The sequence below is a fragment of the Symsagittifera roscoffensis genome, chromosome 3 (assembly GCF_963678635.1).
Source record: "Symsagittifera roscoffensis chromosome 3, txSymRosc1.1, whole genome shotgun sequence".
Classification (NCBI taxonomy): Eukaryota; Metazoa; Xenacoelomorpha; order Acoela; family Convolutidae; genus Symsagittifera; species Symsagittifera roscoffensis.
In genome coordinates, this window is record NC_087064.1 from 1,089,031 (window position 1) to 1,114,421 (window position 25,391).

The 25,391-nt window shown below is 33.2% G+C and overlaps 1 protein-coding gene across 2 annotated transcripts in view; it reads left to right on the forward strand.

Annotated features, from left to right (window-relative positions):
- The window catches only part of LOC134842537 (uncharacterized), a 29,832-nt gene that overhangs the window by 1,623 nt on the left and 2,818 nt on the right, over nt 1–25,391 (forward strand). Inside the window, exons 1-2 of one of the 2 annotated variants that reach the window (XM_063858923.1) lie at nt 3,595–4,115; nt 24,657–24,790. In XM_063858923.1, the coding sequence (XP_063714993.1) occupies nt 4,073–4,115; nt 24,657–24,790 (177 nt within the window). In that variant the 5' untranslated portion in view covers nt 3,595–4,072. Of the gene's footprint in view, nt 1–3,594; nt 4,116–24,656; nt 24,791–25,391 lie in introns of those variants that run through there. The other variant, XM_063858922.1, reaches the window with a different exon arrangement.

Here is a 25,391-nt window from a genome sequence, read left to right on the forward strand (position 1 = left end):
CTTGTTTTTCCGACTGTCGATGAAAGTGAAAAAAATGTGTTCGAGTTTTTACCTAGCCCATTTTGGACAAGATTTTCAAAAAGTATTGTTTTCCTGCGCTCAAACTTAAAAGGAATATATCATCTGCGATCCTTTTCTGTAAAATTATGGGGTTGCCATTTTGAATAGTTTGAGATAGTTAACATGCAATAAAATTCGAAAAATTAACGCCGAAGCGGAGGTTTAATCCAACTTAGAAATCAAATAAAATTGAAATGAGGTATGCTACGATGAGTCGTGTTTAATTGTGCACGGTGCAAAAAAAAAAACAAGACTGCTGGTATATCAGGCCGAATCTCTGAATATTTTGACTGCAATTTAAGGCCAATTAAAAACATATCTTAATCTGAAAAAATGACTTAAGAACGTCTTCCCTTGTTTCTTCATTTCATCCCTCCACAAGTTATCTAAAATGAAATGAGATGTATTTAGCGTCGCCTATCCTATTGAAAAAACCAAACTAGTTGCCTCAATTAAATTTCGAACGATTTAACTCACCAATTACGCGTGTTTTAAGAACGCAATATATCGCCTGTTAATTATCCCAATTTGGCCAAACTAGCCATTTCCAAACCCCCCACAAATTTTAAAAATTTGTCACATGTAAAATGAATTCAACACTTGAGTTTCGGAGAACATTAGCTTTCAGATTGTTTCAAACGTTTCTGTCAAAAACGTTGACTGAAAAATTGAAATTTTATTGAATAACAAAACCACCCTAAGCATAAATATTCCGATTACTTCGAAAGACAAAACTGTAATTTATATCAAATTAACCAAAACTTCATCCGGTTGTTGTCCCGATTCTAGAAATAAAAGCTAAAAACTGGACAAAAATTGGGGAGAAAGTTTGTATTCGGGTGAGTCTTAGAGTTTTTTCGACGCAAAACCAAAAACCACAATCAATCGTTGCAATGGGTCGATCAATATATCATATTAAAACCCTTTCAGTAAGTTGTCCCGTTCAGTGCGTTTTTTAGCGCTTCCTGGTAAAACATTTTAAGTCTTGAAACTGATTGAACAAACAAAAAATGTAAAATTTTGGAAATTTCAAAAAAATTTCGTTTGTTATTCATTTTTTGAAATCAATGAATGTCAAAAATGCCCAATTAATTAGCCTTCTTGCATAGTTTTCTTATCACGCTAAGCACAAAAAAACGTTAAATTTCACAAAAAATGTAGCTGATACATGTGTTTGTTATGCCTAGGTCATACATATCTTTGTTATATAATACAATATAAATAAATTTCCCGACTATTCTTGTTATATTTTTGTAAAAATTATGATGAAAAACTTTTCCGATAGAAACTACACTTGATTTGGAAAAAAATAAACTTGTTCGAAGCAACATGGAGTGAAGTCGAATTACACCATGAACAACAGCCGGTTTGTAATCCGTTTTGTCAGTTTTACAATACAGAAGAAAAAAACTAAAGATGAAAATTTTTATTGAGTGATGCAGACCACCTCTCAGGGGCATATGTGATGTTCTTATTCAACCCTTTTAACATTCGACAAAGTCAGTCAAACAAATACAGCCAGGAAAAAATTGTTTCTATAAAAAAGCACAATAAAGAAAGCGGCAAGAAAGCTGAAACACAAATAACTATTTAAAGCTCTTTTCAGTTGCTTTCAACTTTGAAACCTAATTCTCATAATAAAAGCTTGTTATTAAAAATTGAATAAATTCTGATGTTTTTTTGGATCGGAATCTTTGTTAGTTCTGTTAAAAGTTCCACAACTCCCAGATGTTAAAGTTTTTAATTGTCTGTTTTTAGAGGAGCCCCCAAATAAATGTTTTCAAGTTTTTGCCGAGCTATTCTTTGCATTTCTGACGCGCTGAGCGTAAACTCAAAAACCTAATATATTGTCGGGATTTTATATACCAATAAGCTTGACACAATTCAATTTAGAACAATTTTGTCGAGCGGGATAACTTGCCTCGGGTGAATAATGCACGTTACACTTTCCTTTCAGCATCAAAGTTTAAAACGAGCATTTTAGTAATATTCGTTTCACAGTGACCGTAACGTCGTTTAAGTAAAGTGTTCAAGCTGACCCTTCTCTGAACACAAAGATCTAAGTATTGATTCCCGAGAAAAAAATTATTATGAAATTTGGTCTAAAAAAACCACCCTAATCATATATCTTCTTTTCTTTCTTTGAAAGTCTGATTAATTACTAAAACTGGGCGCAGTAATTTAAAAACAATTTTTACTATTATCTATTGACGTACTTTTTTGTTACTGCCTAGTTTTTATAATTAACAATCAGTACAATTATTTCTTGGCAAGTTTTCATATCAAATGAAAATTGCCCGTAAGTATAAATTAATCGACTATTAGAAACTATTAAAAAAAGAAAATTTTTCAAATCCCAATAACTGAATTTTTGAATACCCATAATTTTACAAAAAATGATCACAAGTAGAAAATCATTTATCTCTGAGCTCCGAACAACAACATTTTTTCAGATGGTTATTACAAACTTGGTCAAAACGCACACCTAGAAAATTATAAAAATTGACTTATTGAAAGAACCACGTCAAGCATAACTATTTTGCACTTTTTTTGTAACTTCTTGAGCTAGTGGGTCATCCATGAGTAGCATTTTCTCGGCCAACCTCTCAGCGCAAAATCCAAACAGCCTATACATGAGTTTATTTTTTAAAAATCGAATAATAAGGTTGATACCTTCATTCACTTATTTGAGTTGCAAAATGTAATCTGAACAATGCAACACTTACTATGAGTTGTACGTCGCAAAAAGCAAAAGAAGACTGCTCATTTCCGTGCTACACCCTGAATACTTTGATTGCTCTTTTACGTCTACAGAGTAGTGTTCGAATTAATAACAACTTATGAAAACTTGCAAAAAAAGATCGCATGATTTTAATTTTTGATTTTTTTTCTTCAATTCATCTCCCTACAATGTTCACGAAAACTTTTTAAAAAATTGGTATAATTTTTATTTTTGATTTTTTCTCACAATTCATCTCCCCATATGTTTTTTAAATTACAAAGTGATATAATTAGTGTATGGTAACGTACTAGATCAACTATCGAGTCTCAAATCAATTAGGTAGGAAATTTAACCAGATCAAATCACCGCTTGTGCGTTAGAAAGCACTAAGTATATCGCGCGGTAATTATCCCAAACTGGTCAAGCCCTGATAATTTTACGAAGAAGGGTCACAGATTGTAGTAGTTTTTTTTTAAACTAATTTAAAAACTTGAGAACATCAATTAATTTAAGATGACATTTTAAAAGTTCCCGTCAAACTGGGCAAGTTGAAAAGTCGAAACTTTTCTGGAGAAATAACCATTCATAGCACAAACATTGCGTCACGCTCTTCGAAGGCGAAACACTAAGGAAAGGGTGCGAGTGAAAAAAAAAAGAGTTCAAACTAAAAATTGGCCGAAAGCCGCACTCGTACAGTAGTGAGTCATGGTTCAGCACTGCGATTTGTCTCTGGTTTCTCTCTGATCAGAAGTGGTCACGCTGGCACAGTACTGATACAGTATTTGCTCTTCTAATGCGTTCAATTACTGAAACAAAACTAATTTTGGGTGGCCGATCAGAACGCGCGTTTAGACTTTCAGAAGACTGAAGTTAAACTGAAAATTATTTTTTGCTAACTCACTTTTAACAGTTATTGACTTCGTATACGCTTTTGATGAAGCTGATAGTTGTAGAATAAGCCAGACACTGCTTAAAGCTTATACCTTACGGTTCTTATCTCAAGTAGTATCTTTCAGCTGTTTGTTAGAACGATTTATCTATTTGATGTTGAAATTTGGTTAATTCCAGAAACCACCAGCCTCTGTAAAATCCATTCAAATTTATTGTTTTCCATATATCATTTGTGAAACTTAGCAAGCTTATTTTATTTAAAAAGAAAAAAACAATTTTGTTGTTTAGTTTTGAGAATTACTTTCATAAAAAGGATTTCTTCAACTTCGTAATTAAAATCTATTCTCGTATTTATTAAAGAAATAAGTTGCTTAAGCTTGCCTCACTTATTTTACACAAATGTCAAGTCGAAAGAAAGCCAGAGCGGACAACAATGACTCAGGTTCTACTTATGATTTAAGAACTATTTGAGTTATGACCGAAGTGTAACTCATAGAGTAATTTCGGATAGGGTACACCGTCTGCTCGTCACGCTATCTTATTTTCGGCCGGATAGATTCGTGCAACTTCTTAGTCTAATACCGATCCTAATCTTACTCTTATACTATCTAGTCTCAGGTTGTTTAACTAGTCTCTGCTAGGCTCAATAGATCTAGGGTATACTGGTTTATTGCGGCTGCTGAAGTGCTCGGGAGAGTCCAACTAATTTCTAAGTTAAATTCAAATCTCTCTGGTGCTGAAATTACAAGTAACTTCAGCACTTACAAATAAGTGGGTTGTTAGTTAGATGGATCATGATTGGTTAATATTAAATACTTTACATTGGTAAAACATTTAATTTATCCAATCATAAAATGTAGTTTAGATCAGGTTCCACCCATCCGGGTTTTACAGAGTTTTTTAGAACAGTTCTTCTGTAGTTCAAGGATGGATGATGGACGTTGGTATTTGGCGAACATCATAATTTTCTTCCGCTTCTTTTTGTGACAACGACTGAGTCTCTGCAACAGCATCAATTCTGATTTCAGAATGGTTGGCTATGTCAGGTTTTTCTGTTCTTCGGAGAGAACTTCTTTTGTGTTTGATCTAGCTTGGGAATGGCGTGGAGATTGTGCGTGGAGGGGATGCCTGGTTACTCGGATCTGTACGTATACTTGAACATCGAGGTGGTCATTGGTCTAGTTCAATGAAGTCCTTTTCTGCGAAGTCAAGTCGTACTCTAAATCCTTTGAGTTGTGATTGTGAGCGGCATATCGATTGTAGTTGGTCATTCTCTCTCGAGTGTAGTGAGGTCGTCTTGTCTTTTGATGTTCGTCCTTGGTGTTGTATTCTGATCTATATATTGCATCATGTGATTTTACATTTTATAAAACTTTTATTAGTTTAGTATTTTTTAATTATGATTTTAGTTAGTTGTTTTCACAAAAGCTTTTTGTTTTAGTTCGGTTATTTTGAAGAGTTGGGAGTATAATTTCATGCGATGTTTGTGAGGGGTCCTGTTATGTGACAACGTTTTATGTTGGGTTTGTTGTGGTTTTACTTATGTCTTGTTGGTTATGTACTTTTTCTAAAAAGCAAATTGTTTGTGGTATGGGTTTGTCTTTTGACTTTTTTGTGTTTTATTATTTCTTTCTAAGACTTTGTAATAGTCTTCAAAAGAATAAATTATCCAGTTTTAAACTGGGTTAATCCGGTTTGGGTACCGTTGGTTTCCTTTTCTTAGTCATGCTGTTATTCTATGATTTGTGGTATTTAGTAAGCTGCGTTGGTTAGTTTTGTTTAGTATATGATTCCTTTCCAACCGGGTTAAAGGAAAGTTTGAAACATGTTATTATATGTTAGAGTTGTTGAGTGTGAAAACTTGAAACTGAAATTCATTATTTTAAACAATTCTTCGTGGGCGAGCTGTGCGAGTGTGGATAGAATTTCTGTGCGAATGAATGAAAATATCAAAAGGTTAGTACTGTAATTGCATTTTATTAATTTACTACATAGAATTTAGAAATTTACTGCTAGTTATGGGGGAATTTTAAGATACAAATTTTCATCATATGTAGATTTACTGCTTATTGGGGGGAAATTTTATAAATTAATTTACTGCATTGGTATTATATTTATTTAATTGTTGGTGCAAAAGTTTAATAGGGTCTTAAACAGTTTTGAAGAAGTTTGCTATTTTTTATTTTTCTTTTGTAAATTTTTCAGATGATCTAGGATGAAGGCTAAAAATCTAAAGAAAACATGAATAAAGAATGGTGAGTTTTTAATACTGTAATTAATTAGTAATATTTACTTAATTCATACTTACCTGTTAGTCGTCGGGGAAAAAACCGTGGGGGAAGATGTCGTGAATTAGTTCTGAAGTTGTTAGTAGTTTAGCTAAGATGCGGATGATATTTTTAGTTTGAAGCAGTGGCCAAAGCAATTGAAGTGCCTTAATAGTGGTTAGTTCTTCAGTGCCTACTGCAAACTCATAAGGTGTGTTTTGGATTAAGTTATATAATTTGTGGTTAAATTTAGTGTTGTGGATGAATTCTAAAATTGGGATCTCTATAGGCTGTACAAACTCGTGCGGGATAAGGAAGGGTCGGGATTCTTCGGCGTTGAAGGTCTTGGTGATGGGGCAGAAAATATACATTTGGGTTATGGGGTCATAATTACGAAGAATACCATGGAGGTTAGTGTCTTTAATACAATATGTGAAATTTAGGAAATACGGTGAAGTGTATTTTGAATTGATGAATTGGAAACGATGGTGTGGTTCTCTAGAGGGTGTGTGGAGGTCAAAGTGATTTTGGATGAAACGATAGTAACTGTATGTATGTGTTTGTTTAGTGCGCAACATAATATCGTGTGAGCAGTGTAAATCTCTTTCGTGTGGTGCAAGGAAATGAAAGGTTAGTGAAAAGATTTGGAAGCGTTCTTTAAAACTTTCGTATGCTTGTGTGTTTGTTAGTGCTTCTGAAATAATGTGATCAAACTTTCGGTCGAAAATGTTTAGTGTAAATACATATGGTGTCTTGATGAAAAATTTCTCGGTGATTTGTGGATTAGCGAAGCGATCGTCGTCTAAGAATTGATCTTGGTTAGCTCTGATGATGTTGTGATCGTAGTATTCTAGTGTATATTCATTAGCTCTAGGTGCAGTGTGTATTTTTAGTGATTTTTTATATCCTACGTAAGTAAACTGTCTAGCGGTGAGTGGTGTAGTTAGTCGATATAGCATATCTTTGTTTCGGTCTGTATCGATGGAAGTGTTGGTTAAAGGTAAGCAAAGAGGGTTAGTGAAATGATAGTATGAGGTCCAAGAGAGAGTGGGCATTAAAACGTATTCGTCTACAAAGTTGCGTGTTTCGTTAGCGTCATGAGGGGTGTTTAAGGTGTATTGTGGAAATGAGGGTAAAGTGATAGCTAAAAATTCTTTGGTGTTAGTATGTTGGGGGTGGTTGATGTATTCACGCGCTGTTCCTGGTTTTGCTGGGAAAGGATGGTTGGGGAACTTTCTTTTAAAAGTGCGGTAAGCTCTATTAGTGTTGAGTGAGGATTCAGTTGATGTGGATGATGGTGCTAATGATTCAGTATAATTTGAAGAGGGTGTAGGGGGGTTGGATGAATTTGTAGTGGAGGAGATTTGGTTTATGGTCGGGGTGTTAAGGTGGTAGGGTTGTTGTTGGAGGGTAATAAAATTGTCTAGCTCTGGGGAGATTCGGGGGGTGTCTGGAGATGATTGGTCAGAATGGTATGAGGAATAGGTTGGGGTAACTTGGGAAGCATAAGAGGGTGTGGGAGTGATTGGGTCAGGGTTATTTGACAAAATGGGTTGAAAAGGAGGTTGAGAAAAATGAGAAGGGTTATGAAAATTATTGGATGGAGATGGTTCTGAGTCGGCAAATTCATCGGGGGTTTCAATATTCGGATTATTTAGCTGTGAAATGGAGTATAAAACTGAAATTTGTGAGTTAGTGTCGGAATTCATGCCTGATGTTACATTGCTAGGTGGAAAATCGGGTGGCGGAAAAGCAAAAAGTGGTATTATTGGGATTGAAGAAGGAAGGTTGGTTGGATGGGAATTTGATCGATGGAGTGATCCAAGTTGGCGGCTCATCGTGGGCTAAAAAAATTATTATTTTGAGATTGAAAAGCGGTGGTATGGGGTTGTTCAATAATTTGTTCATAAGTATTATCATCTTGTGATTGATGTGTTATTATATGTTGGACGGGACTTTGCGATGTGGTGAGTCTAAAATTTGGATTGTGTGTGATGGCTAAATTGCGAAAATTTCGTGGGACTAGGGATAGTGGATGGTTATTTGGTAGGGGTGGTAATTGTGGTGCCGTTGGCTGTGTGTCGACATTGTTATGCTCTTCGTCGTATGTATTTTGTCGTGTTGTTATTTTTGTGTTATATTCTTTTATTTGTGCGTCTAAAAGAATTTTGTTTTTAGATGTCGAAAAAATTCCAAAAAATCCTGCAAAGAGTATGCGTGCTACGCTTGCTTGTCTGTTTACTTGTGTGTGTATAGCACATGTATTGTAGATTCCTTTTAAGAGTGAGAAAAGAAATCCAATAAAGTTAAACATTGCGTATAAAATAGTCAATTTTTCTAAGATGTAGTAGGGCCATCCTAGAAAATCGAGGATCTCATTTTTGAGTGTAACAAAGCTAAAAATGTTAATTGGTGATATATCTTGGGGACGGTATTTTTCACCGTTTAGATATATATAATCTTTAATGTCTTTAAAATATCCGCTATAGTCTTGCGTGTAGATATCGGCAAATCCTGCGGTTTCTGCAAGTTTGCGTAAATTTTGGTCTATTGATTGTCTTTGTATTGTGTCCATTTGTGTTAATAATTCCTGGAATTGTTGTGTTCTAATGTGATGTTGAATATCTGATTTTGAATAGATTCCTATTGATTGTAAGTCTATATTTGGGTTTCGAGCAATAGCGCGAATGCTTTCTGGTGAAAATTTTTTGAGTGATTGCATTAATGTGGGATATGGAGTGAGAAGGTAATATTTATTTTCATCAGGGTTTAGTTGTACTACATTGTGGCTATTTTCTGATCCACATGGGACTGCGGTATCCCAGAAATAGGTTCTTCGTGAAAGTGTATCCACGAAATGTACTTTATTTTTATAAAAGATAGGGATTCTTTTATAACATCGTTTATCTTCAAAAACGTATAGTGGTGATACTTTTTTAGTACAAGTATAAAACCATAAGATGTTTCCTTCGTAGTCTAAAAAATTTGATCTATTTCCAGATAATAAGTATCCTGCGTAGGGTATTTTTAATACTGCTAGTGCAAGTGATTGTAATATTTGTGTTCGTTCTAATTCGCATAGTTGGTGTAGTGTTTCTAATTCGGAGAGTGACATTTCTTGAAAAATGCGGCTAATTGTATAGTCTAGTTTCATATCCAAATGAATATCATAGTGGATATTACCGAAATATGTAGTATTCATTAGTGATAATTCTTGTAAGCGTGTGCTTCTGGTGTCATAAGGTTTTAGATGTCCACCAGGTTGTCCGTTGCTTTTTTCAAAATTAACTGGTATATAGGATGTTCCTTCGTTTAGAGGATGACCTGTGGCATATGGGTCGATTTTCACTTTTCCAGTGGTCATGTCGAATCCTTTTTCGTATTCAACTAATATTTCAGAGTATTGTGTTCTGTGAAGTGGATTCCTGTATTTACATGCAAGTTCTGTTTCTTGATATATTTGAAAACGTGTCAATTTATTTTCTATATTATCTATGTTTCTAAAATCGGAACTTAGTTTGCGTGATGGATGGACTTGTTCATATGGAATTGATTGTATAAAATATTTTTCGTGAAATTTTATCATACGAGCGTGTATTTTTGCTACTTGAAATGTTGTACATGTATCTTCGGGGAACCAAACAATTGTTGCTTGTGTTCTCGTTGTAGGGTCGCAATATCCTTGATCATTTTTACAAGGTAGTCGGATTCCTTGATAGATCATTGTATTATCAGATAAATCTCGTGTGAGTTGTATTTTTTCGAGTTGTATTTTCCAATCGAAAAACATTATTTCTTGGTATCCTTTATTTTTCGTGTCTGCTTTGCAGTTTGATGGGTTATTTATACCAATGTGTGGTATCCAATGTTTATCATGTAGGTCATAGGTTAATCGTCCGTGTGCGCCGTTATACGGGTATTTTTCGTCTAGTTTTATATGTCCTTGGTGTCTTTCAAGTTGTGATTGATGTACAGAGTCTGAAAAAACTTGAAAATTTACTAACTTTCTTTGGGAGTTTTTATTTCGTGTGATGTTTAGTCTAAGTAATTCATTTTTACAATCGTCGGGATTGAGATGTAAAAGACGTTCTATATTACTTTGATAGAATGATTCATGGTCAAGTCGGTTTTTGTTTCCGTTCGAGACTTGTGAACAATGTACTTTCTTTTCGGAAAATGTTGCTGTGAATTTATAACCTGTAACTGTTGTTGCTCGGGCTTTTGAATAGAGTGTTGCTATTATATCTGTGGTTTCTATAGCTTGTGGTTCTGTTTCACATTGTGATACTTGATTTATTGCATATTTGTGTAGTGTTTTTTGTTCATTTTCTTCGCAATCGTAATGTGTTACTAATAAATCTTGTGGTCCTGTACGAGGGGAAGGGTTTATGTTTTGATTTGAGGTTACTAGAAAAAGGAGTTGGAGAAAAATTAATAATTTTAGAATATACATGTGTATGATAATCCTGAGTATGGGTTATAAAATGTAATGTAACCAATTGTGTTTTTGGTGTATCTGTCGTATTTATATATTACTTCAGTAGTTATAAACGGTGGTGGTAGTGATTGAGCTGTTATGTTAGGTGGATTTAATGGGTAGGGATGTTGGGTAATGTTATTTAACTTAACTGTGATTTCAAATTTTAATTGTAAACTGTTTTGTTGGAGTATTTGAATATTGTGATCACGGATATCGTTGTGAATATCTTGGCGATATTGTAACCTATTAAGTGCCCAGTTATGAAGGCGGTTACTTTCTTGATGTTGTCCAAATAATGGTGGAGGTGCTGTGAATGTATTCCAATCTAATCTTAAAGGAATATTTATTGATGATTGTTCTCGATATCTGGCGTCGAGATTATTTGGAAAGTTTAAGTTAAAGGGTAGTGGTGAAAATTGGCTTATTGATGGTGTTGATGGTAGTGATAATGTTTCTGGTAGTGATGAGGATGTTGTTGTATCCGTAGAAATATCTATGGGGTCATTGACTAAATTTGGTTCACCTTGTGTAAATGAATGTGTAGTCCAATATGGAAATCGTGATGTTTGGTTTGGGGGGTTAAAAGGATTTTCACGTATTTGTTCAGATGTTGGTGTTGAACCTAAGTAGTCTGAGGGGAGACTTGAAGTGCTTCGTTGTGAAAAAAGTGTAGGAGTTTCTGGTGTGATACCAGTGGTGTTTTCTGGAGTGGTTTGTGATGGGGATTGAGGTATATCAAAATGAACTCGGGGAGTTTGAAAATTTCTGTTTCGTCGAGGATGTATAATTTGTCTATCTATTTCTGTTGTGTTTTGGTTTTGACTAAGGTTTCGTATTCTACTTAGTTCTTGTGGTAGTGTTGGGTAAAGATTATATGTTGGTTCACTTAGGGATGCTTGTCGTTGAACTGGTTCTAGTGGTTCAGATAAACGAGCGTGCCGTTCTTCAAAAGTGTATGGATTGTCTTGAAAAGAAATTCGTGTAGATGTTGGAGGATTTTGAGTAGTTGAAGGTGGTGTTTGGTTATCTTGGGATGATGTCGGTGAAGACTGATTCTGTGACTGTTGGGTAGCAATTTTTGATGGATTTTTGAATTGTTACTTTTAGTGGGAAGGTTTATGTTTATTATAATATTCTTCCAAAAAAATAATTAGAAAAATTGGTGCTAGGGCAAATGTGATGATTGCTTTCTTTATACATTTACATATTGTCAAAATGAGGGATGATAGAAATGTTATGAAAATTACAAACAATAAAAAAATATCAGTTCTACTGAAAATTGTTCGTATCATTTAGACAAGTTGTTAAAATCGTACCTGTGGATATATTCAAGGGTTTTGGAAAGTTGGAGGAATAGTTCGAGTATTGTGTAGAAAATTAAAAAAATGTTACAAAAAATGATTAAGATTATTAGAAAAGATTCAAGTAGATCAAAAAGAAATATTATAAAGGCTTCAAGTATTGAAAAAAAATGTTTAAAATTTATAAGTATTTGAGCGACTGTTTGAGAGAAAAGCATTTAAGAAATGATCTCTTGGTCGAATATTTTTTGCTGTTTGAGGCGTTTTTCTAGTGTGGTCGAATTATTTATTAGTTTTTTGACAAGTGGGTTGAGTTTTGTAAAAAATTGTTGGGGGCAATTTTCATGGTGACTGGGAGGTCGTCTTTTTCTTTATTTTTGTTTGTCAAATGATCCGGGGTATGGTGAGATTTTTATACTTTAGGCTAATTAAAATCTTCATTTTGTTACTTTAGGCTAAGTTATCAAATTTGTTTTGGGGGTATTCGTGGTCTGAGTTGGGGAAATATTGTTAATCTTTGGGTTATTAGATAAGGGAGGGGTACGGTATTATGGTGATGTTTATTTTAGCTGTCAAGTTGGAGTGGTTTGCTTATTTTTGACCTGGAGGTTGTAAAGTTATAGTTAGAGATGTGCCTGGAGTTCTAGATTATTCGTCTAATTGGTCTTAGTTTGAGTTAGAGAAAGTGGCGGATTGGATGAATCCTATTGGTCTATTTTGAACTAGAATTATTGCGTACTTGTGAGCATGTTATTTTGAAAAAATGAAATGAAAATTGTTACGGAGGTTTCAAGATTGTGAAGTATAAAATCTTAAAATTACTTTTTAAATTCTACTTTCTTTAATATTTTAGATTGAGGGATGAACATTTTGTAGTTTTTACGTGGTTGATTTCGGAGTCTTGTTGTTTTTCTATGTTCTGATGTGTCTATTTCTTCTTGGGGTATTATTTGTTCGGTCATTTTTCTATTTTTTCTTTGTTTTGGAGATTCTTTATGGTTTTGCGTATTGTTTTTGGTGGCGGTTGGTTTCGTGTTTTGATTTTCGGTGGGGTTATCATTTTGTTCTGTGTTTTTTAGATGTGGTTCATTTTGAATGATTTTTAATCCTGTGAAAGAATATAATTGAGTTAATTCGCGGAGTGCGTATTCTTTTGGGTAATAAGGTAATAGGTTGTTTCGATGTTGAACGATTTCTTTTTTGTCTGAGTCGGTAATTTTATATGTGACATCAGTGGGTTTTGCAATTATTTGGTAGGGTCCTTTTCGGAGGGGTTGTAATTTTTTAGAAATTCCTTTTTGAGTATTAAAATTAGGTATTAAAACAAATGTTCCAATTTTTAAATCGGAAGCTGGTGTAAAACGTGAATTGATTTGGTCATTTATGTTTTGTCTTTGTAATAACTTTTTCGTTATTTTTTGGTAAATTTCATTGTGTTTCTTATCTCTATTTAAAATCCATTCGGTGTGTGTACCGGAGGCTAATTTAAGAATTTGTGGGTGATGAAAATGATCTTCATCGTGCGTATGTAATGGGAGGTTATAACAAATTGAGTCTTTAGTTGGTTGACAATAACCTTGTGCGTTTTTATGGGAATTTGCTGTAAACATTATTGGTTTGCGTGGCTTTTGGTTGAAAACCATTTCATATGGTGACATTCCTAAAGTTGTCGTGATTTGTGAATTATATGCTAAGGGAAATAATTTTACATCTGCTGACCATTCGGTATATTTTGTATCATTTCCGTTGATGATACATCTAAGATATTCTTGTAGTGAACGGTTCATACCTTCGACTAAGCCGTTTGTCCAAGGTGCATGAGATGTACGTGGTTTGTGTTTAATGTTGTATAAATGACATAGTGTTATTATTTCATTATTTATGAATTCTGTACCATTGTCTGTGACTAAAATTTCTGGTAGTCCAAATTTTGCTATCCAGTGTTGATAAAGTGTTGTATATGCGTAATAAGCATTACAATGTGGTACTGGGTTAAGTGCTACATAATGTGTAAATGCGTCAACAATTACCATAATGTAGGAGTTTCCTTCTGATGAGGGTGAAATTGGTCCTTTAGTATCAAATGAGATACGATGATTAAAGTACAAACTTTGTCCTTTAAAATCTTGTTTTTGTGCTATTTGTTTTTGATTTGGGTAAGGTTTATTCAGTTGACATACTATACAATCATTGCATAGTACTTTTATCCAAATCGGTGCATTTGGGAAGTAAAAATTTTGTATAAAATTTGAATATGTTTTTTCTGATCCAGAGTGTCCTTTAATATTTTGTGTATGTGAAATATTAAAAGCTATAAGAATCATACTTATAGGGAGACATGGAACTGTAGATTCATTCAGGTTATACTCTAAAAGGTCTGTATTTTCGTTAATTGTTGTGTTGTTAAATTTGCGAAAGTATCGGAGGAGTGTTTTGTTTCCTAGAATGGTTGAATCTGCTTTGATAGGTTTAGTTTTATATTTGTGCCATGATTTCAGTTGTCTAATTACTGGGTCAAGATTTTGATATTGTTTCAGTGTTGAAATTGTAATTGTTTCTGTTGGGGGGAGGAAAATGTTTTCGATTTCTAATTTAGATAAGGGTATTGTATCAAGTGGGTCATGGAGGTCAAAAACTTGATTTATTGTGTATTTTGAATCATTTGTTTGTGGTCCTGATAAATTTATTTTATCAGTTAAATCTTCTTTTTCGATTAGTGGAAAATGGTCTTTCTTAGGTAGGTGTTGTTTTGTTCGTTTTTGTTGGGTGTTACTTTTTATCCATTGAGAATATGGGATTGGTTTGAAGGTTGATGTTCCAAGTAGATCAACTTCATAATGATTATTTTGACAATCTAAATAAAGTGGGAAATGTTGTAAATTATTTATTTGTGATTGTTCAATATCAGTTTTAACTGCATATTTGCATTCTAATCGAGGTGATGTTTCGTTTTCTGCAAGGTAGAATTTTATATTTTTGGGTATTTCAACTGTTGTTTTTCGTGTAAGTAATTCAGGTGGTGTATTTCGACTTAAGGTGTCTGGTAATGCAAGATTTTTTCCTGCAGTCCAAACTATATGTAAGTTTGGAAACTTCATTAGAATTAATTGAAATCTGTAAACTCGGTGGTTTGGGTTAGATTTTTGTGTAAAAAGAAAAATGATTGGTTTGTGGTCTGTGAATAAAACTGTGGGATGTTTTGATCCAAGTATCAGAAATTCATATTCTGTCAGTGTATATATTATGGCTGTACATTCTCTCATTAGGGTTGAGAGTCGTAGCTCTGCTTGAGTGAATAATCGGGAGTTTGCTGATATAAGGTTCATTTTGTTTGTACCATTATGTGATTGTAATAATGCTGCGCCGATGCCAAAGTTCGAAGCATCGCACATTGCATAAAATGGTTGATCAGGGTCTGGAATTGTATTTGAAATTTGTTCAGTTAAAAGTTTCTTTATTTCTTCGAATCGTGCTTGATGTTCTGTATTCCATTCAAAGTTATTTTGTTGTCTAAGAATGTTATAAAATGGTCGTAGATATAATTGCATTTTATAAACATATTTACTTAAAAAGTTTAACATTCCAAGGAATTCTTGGATTTTCTTTTTATTTGTTGGTGGTTGAAGTTTTTGAATAGCGTCAATGCGTGATTTCAGTGGAGTGATTGTTTTTCTTTCTATATTATGTCCTAAGAATTTAACTCTTGTCAAAAAGAAGTGTGATTTATCGGGGGCGGCCTTCAGATTTTCGTTCTGAAGTATTTGGTGATATTTTTCTAAAACGTTGAACATTTCGTCTTTTGTTTGTGATTGCATAAAAACATCGTCTAGATAGGTGATTGCGTTTTTCTTGAGTATTAGTGGTCTAAAAATTTTGCTCATAAAAGCTGAAAATGCTGCTGGTCCTATGGATATTCCATAGAATAAGCGGTTGAATTCATATTGTTGGTTTCCGATAACAAATTGTGTTAAACGTCGTGATTGTTCATCTAGTGGCATTTGATTGTATGCACTATTCATATCGGCGGTTGTAAAGTATTTGCCATTTATTTTTGTTAAAATAACTTGTATTGGTTCAATGGGCCAATTACATTTTGATTCATCTATGAGTGAATTGAGGTATCTAGCGTCGAGAACGATTTTTAATGATTCTCCTTTAGCTAGAATGATAACGGGGTTGATGAATGTGTTCCCTTTTGGTTGTTCTTCTTTATTAACTGGTGATATAATGTTGTATTGTTCTAAAATATCGAGTAATCTGTTCACTTTATCATGTAAGTGAATTGGTACTTTACTTGCTCTCTGTTTTTTGAAAACTGCGTCTGGTTTTAACGGGAGATGTAGTGATGAACTGATTTTTCCAACATCGAATTTTGATGTTGCATAGACTGATGAATATTTAATTAGCTGTTTGGCTAATTTTTCGAATTCGTCTTGTGTTATTTGTGAATGTTGGAAATTAAACATTGTTAAAAATTTCTGTTGGTCTGCTGTGTAGTTACTTATGTTGAATGTAGGTTTGAAATATGGAGTTTTTGTGAAATAATCCGTATTTCTGTTTTCGTTACTTATTATATTATTTATAGATAATTCTTCATTAAGAATTGTAGATTGGCAAATATCTAGTAATTGGAGTATATTATTTACGCGATAGGCTTTTTCGTGTATTGGTGATATTGTAGCGTTGGTTTCACAATATCCTAAAAGTCCTAAAGGTAATGTTACTTGGTAAGGTGTGTTGTTATAAACATGTAAGGAAATAATATCTGAATTCGAATTTTTCAAATATTTTATTGAAGAGATTGTGATTTTGAAAAATTTATGAATAGGTTTGAATTCAAAATCTGACATATAAAATTTTTGTTTGTTTTGTTCTTTATGATATTGGTGAACTTGTTTGATTGAAAAATTATAGATGTTTCCTGATAGTGGTTTCAGGTGTTTTCTTTGTTGGTTAAATATCGGATAAAATTTTGAAAAGAATGGTGGTTGTTTATTTAATCTTTGAAAAAATGTTAAGGATGTTTCTTTTGTTTTTGTATATTTATCTTTGATTAATATTTTACTATTTAGTATGTTAATTGTTGGTATATACTTCGAAATAAATGGTATTCCAATGATATTATATTTAATATCAGTGATATGAAATATTTGTTTAAATGGCTTATTTAAAATTTTGCTTTGCTCCATTGTTCTGGTAGGGAGGAGAAATAATTGGATTTTTCCGTAGTTTATCAATGTTGATCCTTGTGCTGTTGCTAGTTTGCTGGAGGTTTCAAGAGGTGTTAGCTTTGGGTGTAAAGTTTTTATTTCATTCCATGTGGGAATGTTTATTATGTTTGATTCTGCTCCTGAATCAATTAAAAAATCTATTTCAAGGTCTGGTGGTTGAAATTCTTTATTTCTTGGACTTTCTAAGAGAAATGGTATTGTCCAAATTTTTTCTTTGGGTTGTTCTTTTTGTATATTTTGATAAATGTGGTTTGTATTCAAGCATTTTGTTTTGGTATTTTTATTGGTTTGATTTGTAGTGTTTATCTCATTTGTTTCTTGCGTCGTTGGTGTGGAATTTATGGGTGTAGTGTAATTATTTTGAAGAAATTCTGATTGATTTTCATATATATGTGATGGAAAGGGTTGTTCATATATGACAGATTCATAGTCATTTTCGACTTTTATCATATTGATAGCAAGAGTGTTTTCAGTATCACTTTCTGAATCTGATGATGTACAGTTTATTTGATTGAGTTGTAACGTATCAGTTACTGTGTCATCAATACCTGGAGGGTCTGATGTTGTTTCTGGGTTAGCTTGTACTTGATTGATTTGTCTTTGATGTTTAGGTGTACTGCTTCTGTGACGATTATTAGAATTATTATAGTTAGTATTATTCCTATGTGGTGATTGGGAATAATTTCTATAACGATTATTATAACTTGGGTGTCGATTTTGTGAATTATTTCGCGATCTGTTTTGGTAATTATTGTTTGGTCTGTTATAGTTCGATCTATTATATGAGTTATTCCTTGATCGATTGTTCGGGTAATTCTGATTTCGATTGTTTGAATAACTTCTATTTCTATTATAGGAGTAGTTTCTATTCCTATTGTATGATGAATTTCGTGATTGGTTGTTTGGATAGTAGTTATTTCTTGATTGGGAATTAGATCTAGAAACAAATCGTTGTGTATTTGAATTTGATCTGGAGTAGTTATTTCTACTATTTGGTCTATTGTAGTGATTTTGTGATGAATTATACGTGTTTCTTCGTTCTGGTGATCTTCCTCTATAACTTGAGTTATATGGGGATTGATTTCTTGTATAATTTGTATTGTTCGGGAGTGGTTTTCCTGAACTGTTGTTGCTGTGAACTGTTTTGTTCGGTAGATTTTGATCTTTTTTCATGTATTGATAGAATGATTTATTTGGTTCTTTGTATTTTTGAGGTTTATTTTGACTATCTTGCTGTTTTTGTCTACATTCGGAAATACTATGTCCGTATCGGCGGCAATAATTACACCATTTTTTAAAAGATGGTTTGCCTTTAAAGTTCGGGTTCTTTTCGTAAATATTGAGTATTTCAGTGATTTTTTCGACGAGGTCTGTTTCTGATTCCTGTATATTATTAATATTAGTGGGAGTCGTTTCAATTCTGTTAACGTATTGTAATTTCAGATTTTCCGTTTCTTCTAGTTTCATCGTGATTTCTGCTTGTTCTAATTTGTCTACTAGTTTTCGAAAATCTAAATCGGGTTCTCGAATTGAAGAAGGATGGGATGCTCTCTTTTTTATTGCTATTTTCCTTAATTGTGGTGTTAAGGTCATCATTAAGATTTCTGTCATTTTTGTGTTTTTATAGTCATGTGTATTTAGTGAGTATGCTTTTCGAACTAGTGTTTCGATTCGTACTGCTATTTGCTTGATGGTTTCGTTTGGTAATCTACGAATTTCATTACATAAAACTCTTTGTTTTTGTTTGTTTCTTTCGGAGTCAAACATTTTTGAAAATTCTTGTGTAAATCTTTTCCAGTTTGATTTTATTTCTAGAGGTAGTACTGAAAACCATTTTTGGGCTGCGCCATCTAAGGTTGTTTGTATCAACGCTGTGCGTCGATGTATCCAATTTTGATGTAGTGGCGTGTTAATTGGTTCAGGTCCTATATTTAAAATCAAATTTGCTGTTACTGCATTTAAGTAATCTTCTACAGAGTATTCAGGGTCTGTTCCTGTGAAGACCATTAAAGGTTTATTTGATGTTATTGATGATCCACCCATAAGGTATGGATTCATTGTCATTTGTAATGATTCTGCTGCATTTGGCATTTGAGAAAAATTTGAAAGTTGGTTTCTTGTTATTTCATGTTGTTGAAGATAATATGGGAGTGGTATTTCATTTTACATTTGTGATGGTTGATACGAGTGTGCAGTCATTGGATTTTGTTGTTGAATTGGTTGAAAAGATTGTGTATTGATTGGATTTTGTTGTTGAATTGGTTGTTGATGTTGTGCATCTATCGGTTGTGGAGAAAAATTTCTACGATTTGTACGTGTTTTCTGTATTCCTTGTCTGCGATATTCTTGAGTATTTTGTGCAAATATATCTGGTTGTAAGAAATCATCATCTGAGGATAAATAATCCATTTGATAAGATGTTTGTTTTTTATTTTTATTTTGTTGAAAAAATGGGTAATTTTCACTGTGATCCTGTGGAGGATTTGGTTGAAAATTTTTGGAATTATATTGGGCCGTTGGGTTATCCCAGTTTCGAGGTTTTGTATATTGATTAAAATTCCTTTGTGGTTGATAATTTGTTTTTGATGGATGTGTATAATTATAATTATGGTCTGCAAAGTTGTTTCTAGTGAATGTTTTACGTGTTTTTGATGGTATTGTCATGGGTCTGTATGTTTGGTAATCCATATGTGAATATTTAGGAGCAACCGAAGGTTTAACGGTTGATTGTAAGGTTACCTGTGTTTGTGAAGGATTTGTATTTCTTGGTGTTATTAAATTTGGGCGTATTGGTGAAATACTTTGTTGTGTAGTTGTTGTGTGTACAATTTCTTCATTTATGAAGTGTGATGGTGTCTGGATATCTTGTTGAGTAAGATTCCTAGTTCCATTGAGGTTTTCGTTGTGTATGACTGTAGAGTTTAAACTATTATTTTGTGTATCGGGTAAAAATGTATTATAGTTTAATGGTGTTGCATCAATTGTTAATGGTATTACTCTTACGTAATCTCTTATGTAAGATATTGTACCTATTGCTTGACTTGAGATTGATTGTGGAAAGCTTATAAATGCGGGATGAGACCATTCGGGGTCCCAAACATAATCTGATTGTTCTGTGATAGCGGTATCATCGTTCGAATTTTGGGGTCTAAAATTTTTTCTTGCTTGTGCAATTAAATCAATATTGTGTGTGAAATAATCTATTATGAACCATGCCAAAATTTTTTGTAAATCGTGTTTGGTATGTTGTGAAACGTCGTCTTTCGTGAAATTTTCTTTAATGATGTTTAAATAACTAGAGAGTAGTGTGATTTCATGTCGTACTCTTAAATGTTTAGATGTTTCTGTCGGTGAGACATTTGTTAATGGGATTTCGTTTTCTAATATCGAAATATAACTATATATTATTGCGAAAACTTCATTGGTGAAAATGGAGTTTGCTCTTTGTGAGTTATGGTATTGGATGCTTTTTATATATTCTGAAAAAACTTTTGAAAATTCTAAATCAAGATCGTCTGTTTGAATAGTATATGTTCTATTATTATGGTTTGGGGAAGTGAACTCTATGGAGTAGATTCCATACTGTTGTGTTATGTTGCATATATCTTTTAAGTAGTGGTCTATGATTTGTCTTTTGATTTTTACATCGGGGAACTCTGTTTTACATGGACTGATTCCGGGTTCAAATAAATTTACGAGTAAATTTTGACAAAATATGTGTTGTCCTCTATCAGTATCTGCGTCTACTATAAAAGGAAAGATTTCATCATCATCTGGAGTTTCGTCACCTGGGGTGTGCGTTGAACTCATTTTTCCGTTCGATGACTGTTAATATGTAATTATTAATGTGTCGAATTGGTTGATTCCAATTGTATAAATGTACTGGTTTGTGTTTGTACTGTTTTTTTATTCTTCTTTTTCCTCTTTGTGATGAATTTGAAGTTGTTTCTGAGTCAGAAAAATATAATTGATCGTGAAGTGGGTAATTTTTATCTATTGATTCTTTTAGTTTGTAAAGTTCGTCTAAACTGTTGGTTTCTGATTCTGAAAATGCGTTTCGATTTTTTGAAAATCTTCTTCGTGTTATTTGTCTTTGTTTAGTTATTATTTTTCTCTTTAGTGTTTGTCGTTTTGTTCGAATGTATCCAACTGTTTGTGTATGAGGTGTGATTACAAGGTCGTATTTTTTGTTATCTATTTCACAATTGTGTAAAATGATTGTTTGTTTATTTCCTAGGTTTTTAAATGACATAAGGTTTAGGATGACGGATGCAAAAGGTTGTTAAATGATTTCTATTTTCCTAAACTGTTAGTTTTACGATTTTTTGGTTAGCTTAACCTGGGTCTATTTGTTCAGGGTTGGAGAGAAAAGTATATCGATTCCGAAGAATGATTTTTACTTTCTCGTGACTAGTATAAGCTAAGGTGTTAACTTACTTAATCTTACTTAGGGGTAGTGATTGTGTTCAAGGGTTGGAGAATAGTAAATCGATCCACAAGGTTCAGGTATAATTAGAACGCGAGTAGTTCGTTAGATACTATTTTAAACTTACTAAGTCTAAGATTTATCCTGGGTCTGGTAAGAGGGGGGGTCAAGTGAAGGATGATTAACCGAAGTTCTTCACTGTTTATCCTAATTTGAATGATTAGTTTTGTTTAAAAATTTCTATTAGTCTTGGGTCTTTAGAAAGGGTTGGGTAGTGAATCGACGTTTGAGGTCGTTAGACACTAATTAAGTGGGTGGGGGAGAACAAAGTTGTTCTGTTTGATCCAAGGATAAGCCTTGATGATCAAATTTGAATTTTAATTAAGTAGAAAATGATTTAAGATCCAAGGATAAGCCTTGATGATCTGGTTTTAAAATTAAGTGACTTTAAGTTTTAATAAAATTTTAGATGTGTGTAAAGGAAAGATTTAGTGTTTTGATGATATTAGTGAGTTGATGATTGCTGTTATGTTTTAGGTGATGAAGCTGGAACAACAAGATGATTTATGATTACTAACCATTTATTGTCATGCTACTAATTTTTATTTTTATTTTCCAATAAATATTTTTCAAACATGTTTTGTATAATACTGCAGAGTTTTAGGAAAACGATCTTAGATCTTTTTATCAATCGTTATTGTATAATATTAATTTTGTTTAGCGCCTGAAATGATTTTGAAGATTAACTTCAAGGTTTTATGTTTGCAAATGGAAATCTAAATTCATTGCAAGTAGTATTCGAAATATAAAAGTTTGTTCTGGCTTTTGCCGAACTATCATATAACTATACGGCAAGTTTCTACTTTGTCGTATGTCGTCTTTGGTTCGATGTCTTCTTCCAATTCCGGGTAGTTCTATTATGGTTCGGAATATTGGCTCTGATCTATTGAGTCGGAGAGACATTTCAATTAAATTATTGTCGTATAACATTTTGTAAATGTTTTTGTCTAATTTCTAATCTAATTTTGGTTAATTCTAATCTAGTAAGGTCTTGTTCGAGACTTATGGTCGCACCAGATGAGTTATGACCGAAGTGTAACTCATAGAGTAATTTCGGATAGGGTACACCGTCTGCTCGTCACGCTATCTTATTTTCGGCCGGATAGATTCGTGCAACTTCTTAGTCTAATACCGATCCTAATCTTACTCTTATACTATCTAGTCTCAGGTTGTTTAACTAGTCTCTGCTAGGCTCAATAGATCTAGGGTATACTGGTTTATTGCGGCTGCTGAAGTGCTCGGGAGAGTCCAACTAATTTCTAAGTTAAATTCAAATCTCTCTGGTGCTGAAATTACAAGTAACTTCAGCACTTACAAATAAGTGGGTTGTTAGTTAGATGGATCATGATTGGTTAATATTAAATACTTTACATTGGTAAAACATTTAATTTATCCAATCATAAAATGTAGTTTAGATCAGGTTCCATATTATGGAAAAGAAAACGATCAGGCAATATATTTTTTTGTAACATCATCCACTCGCACATCCGCACTCGTTTGAGCAGTGAACTCTATGTTTTGATTATATCGTTCATTCGGTCTAGCACTTAGAAACTCTCAATTTATCAAGAAAATGCCCTCCCGGGCCGAGGTTGGGAAATTAGTTGCAACCATTAGGACTCAAAATAGGTATGTTGCGACCGTCGCTAACCAAAACAGATATCTTCCCGCACCGGGCGCCCATGGGTCAAAATCTATTATTTTGCCATAATATGGTATGTATCTATAAAATTACAAAATAATCAATTATAATCCATAAAATGGATTTTACTCTTAGTATTTTTAATGTCAATATAATCCCACCGGGTTGAAGTCCCATCGCTAATTATCAGTTTTTCTGTACTATCCCAGTGATTGCTATTTTCCAACGCCGATGCAGGTATAGTTCTTAAATTTTAGCATTGCTAAACCTGCGATTTTTCAGAGCTATTTCAGTAATGACTCCGTAGAAAATCAGCGCTAAAACGTATAAGAAAACTTAAATCATTCTAGTAGCTTTCAAAAGAGAGTGTGAGTTGATAAGCCCTTTAACTTCATTATAGCTAAGGCTTGGTTGCCGAGAGTTAGCATAAATATCTACAAAGTTGATTATTGCGGGATAGAAACTCGGTAGGTCGCTATTTTTGCCCAATGTGAGCTAAACCCAGGCTGTAAAGCAAGCATATTGCTTAAAAAAATTGTTGAGGGTGGCAATTTGGTACATGATAATTGCGTGGTTTAAGCTGGTATGGAGAACATTTTATTTTGCCGCAATCGGCACATTTCTTCATCATATTGATTTTGTCCGGTATATAGAAAAAAGATACTGTTTTGAAATTTCGTGTCTCAAACTCTGGACTTATTCATTGCCAATTAATTTTTTTGAAACAGAAACTGCTGCGAACTTTACGAGAGCAATTATGCTGCAGTTTATTTTGCGAGTTTCGAAACCTAATTTGTTATTAGTTAATTTTTGATTTTTTCACTAGATAACAATTAGAACAATTGTATGAAAAAATTGAAAATAAACTTAAGGAAATTTTTTTTCCAGAAAATTGTAACAATACAGTGTTGACTATCATTGAAAAATTTGTTATTTATACAAAATTTCGGAAATAATCATTTTTAACCTATGTTGGGCTTATTAAGCATTCTGAATCACATTTTGGTAAAAAACGGAGCAACTCTTATTGCCCTGATTTATTTATCATCTATATTTGCCAAAAAATTGTTGTTCCGACTTTGAAAAAGATACAAAAAAGTTGTGGGATGTATTTTTTCTTTTGAACCATTTCGAATTTTTAAATAACCAATTTTTTAATCTTTCAATATTTTTGAGCTAAAATTTAAAAAAGATACTTCAGTTGCTATCTTTTTTCTTAAGTTTTTGGGGTTGAAAGATTGCCATTTTGACCAATTTGAGAAGATAATTAACGCGTGGTAGAATTCAAGTGATTGATGCCTAAGCGGAGGTTTAGTCCGTCTAGGAAATAGTTCTGAATTAGTTACAGGCTTTTTAATTGGTATATTTAAATACTCTGGTATATTTAAAGAAATAATATCTCAAGACAAACTAATTTTTTTTTGGTTTTTCTATCAATATTCTTACACCATACACTTTCTTACACCATACAGTGATAAAGCACTCCAATCATGAAAATTCCGTTTTCTTCGAAAACCGGTTAAAATAATTTATACAATTCAACCAAAATTGTATCCGGTAATTATCCATATTTTAGATATGAAGAACAAAAAAGTGGATACTGAAGTGAAGGAATGGGCGGAGTCGAAGGAGTGCAGCAAGTCGGTTTGTCTCAAAGTGGCCACACATGTGAACAAATACCAACTGAGGGAACTCAAGGAGTGGTTGAAGGCGGGGGTTCCTATGTTACAAAAAAAAATATTAGTACGACCAAATTAAAAATCAAGCAGCAAATCATAAAAATGGCTGAAACAAAACATCAGAGAGCCCAGGGGCGGATGTAGGATTTTCTCGAGGCTGGGGATTTTCAAAAAATTTTTGAAACCTTTGTCGACCTTTTTTAGGTCGACCAAATTGATTTTTGAGCTCTCCCAAAGCACCGTTTGGTCCCTATTTTGACCAATTTTTCTGCGCCGCAAGGCGTTTTTGGGCACTTTTTGGAAAAATTTGACCAAAAAATCGCGTTTTTTTTGGCGCGCTCTCCCTCTCAAAAGCTAGTACATGGGCTCGAATCCCTGAGGGGAAGGAGAGGTTGTCAAGAGTCCCACCTCCCTCCTGAGAGAGCCATTACATGTACGCGGGTTGATAAAAAATGCTTATCAAACTATTTCATATTATGAAAAAAGACTTATCATACTATTTCATAGACCAAAAAATACTATGAAAATAGCATGATAAACATTTTTTCCATGCTATGAAATATTATGACAAGCATTTTTCCATACTATGAACTTGCATAATAAGCTTTTTTCTACAAATGAAAATATTAAAA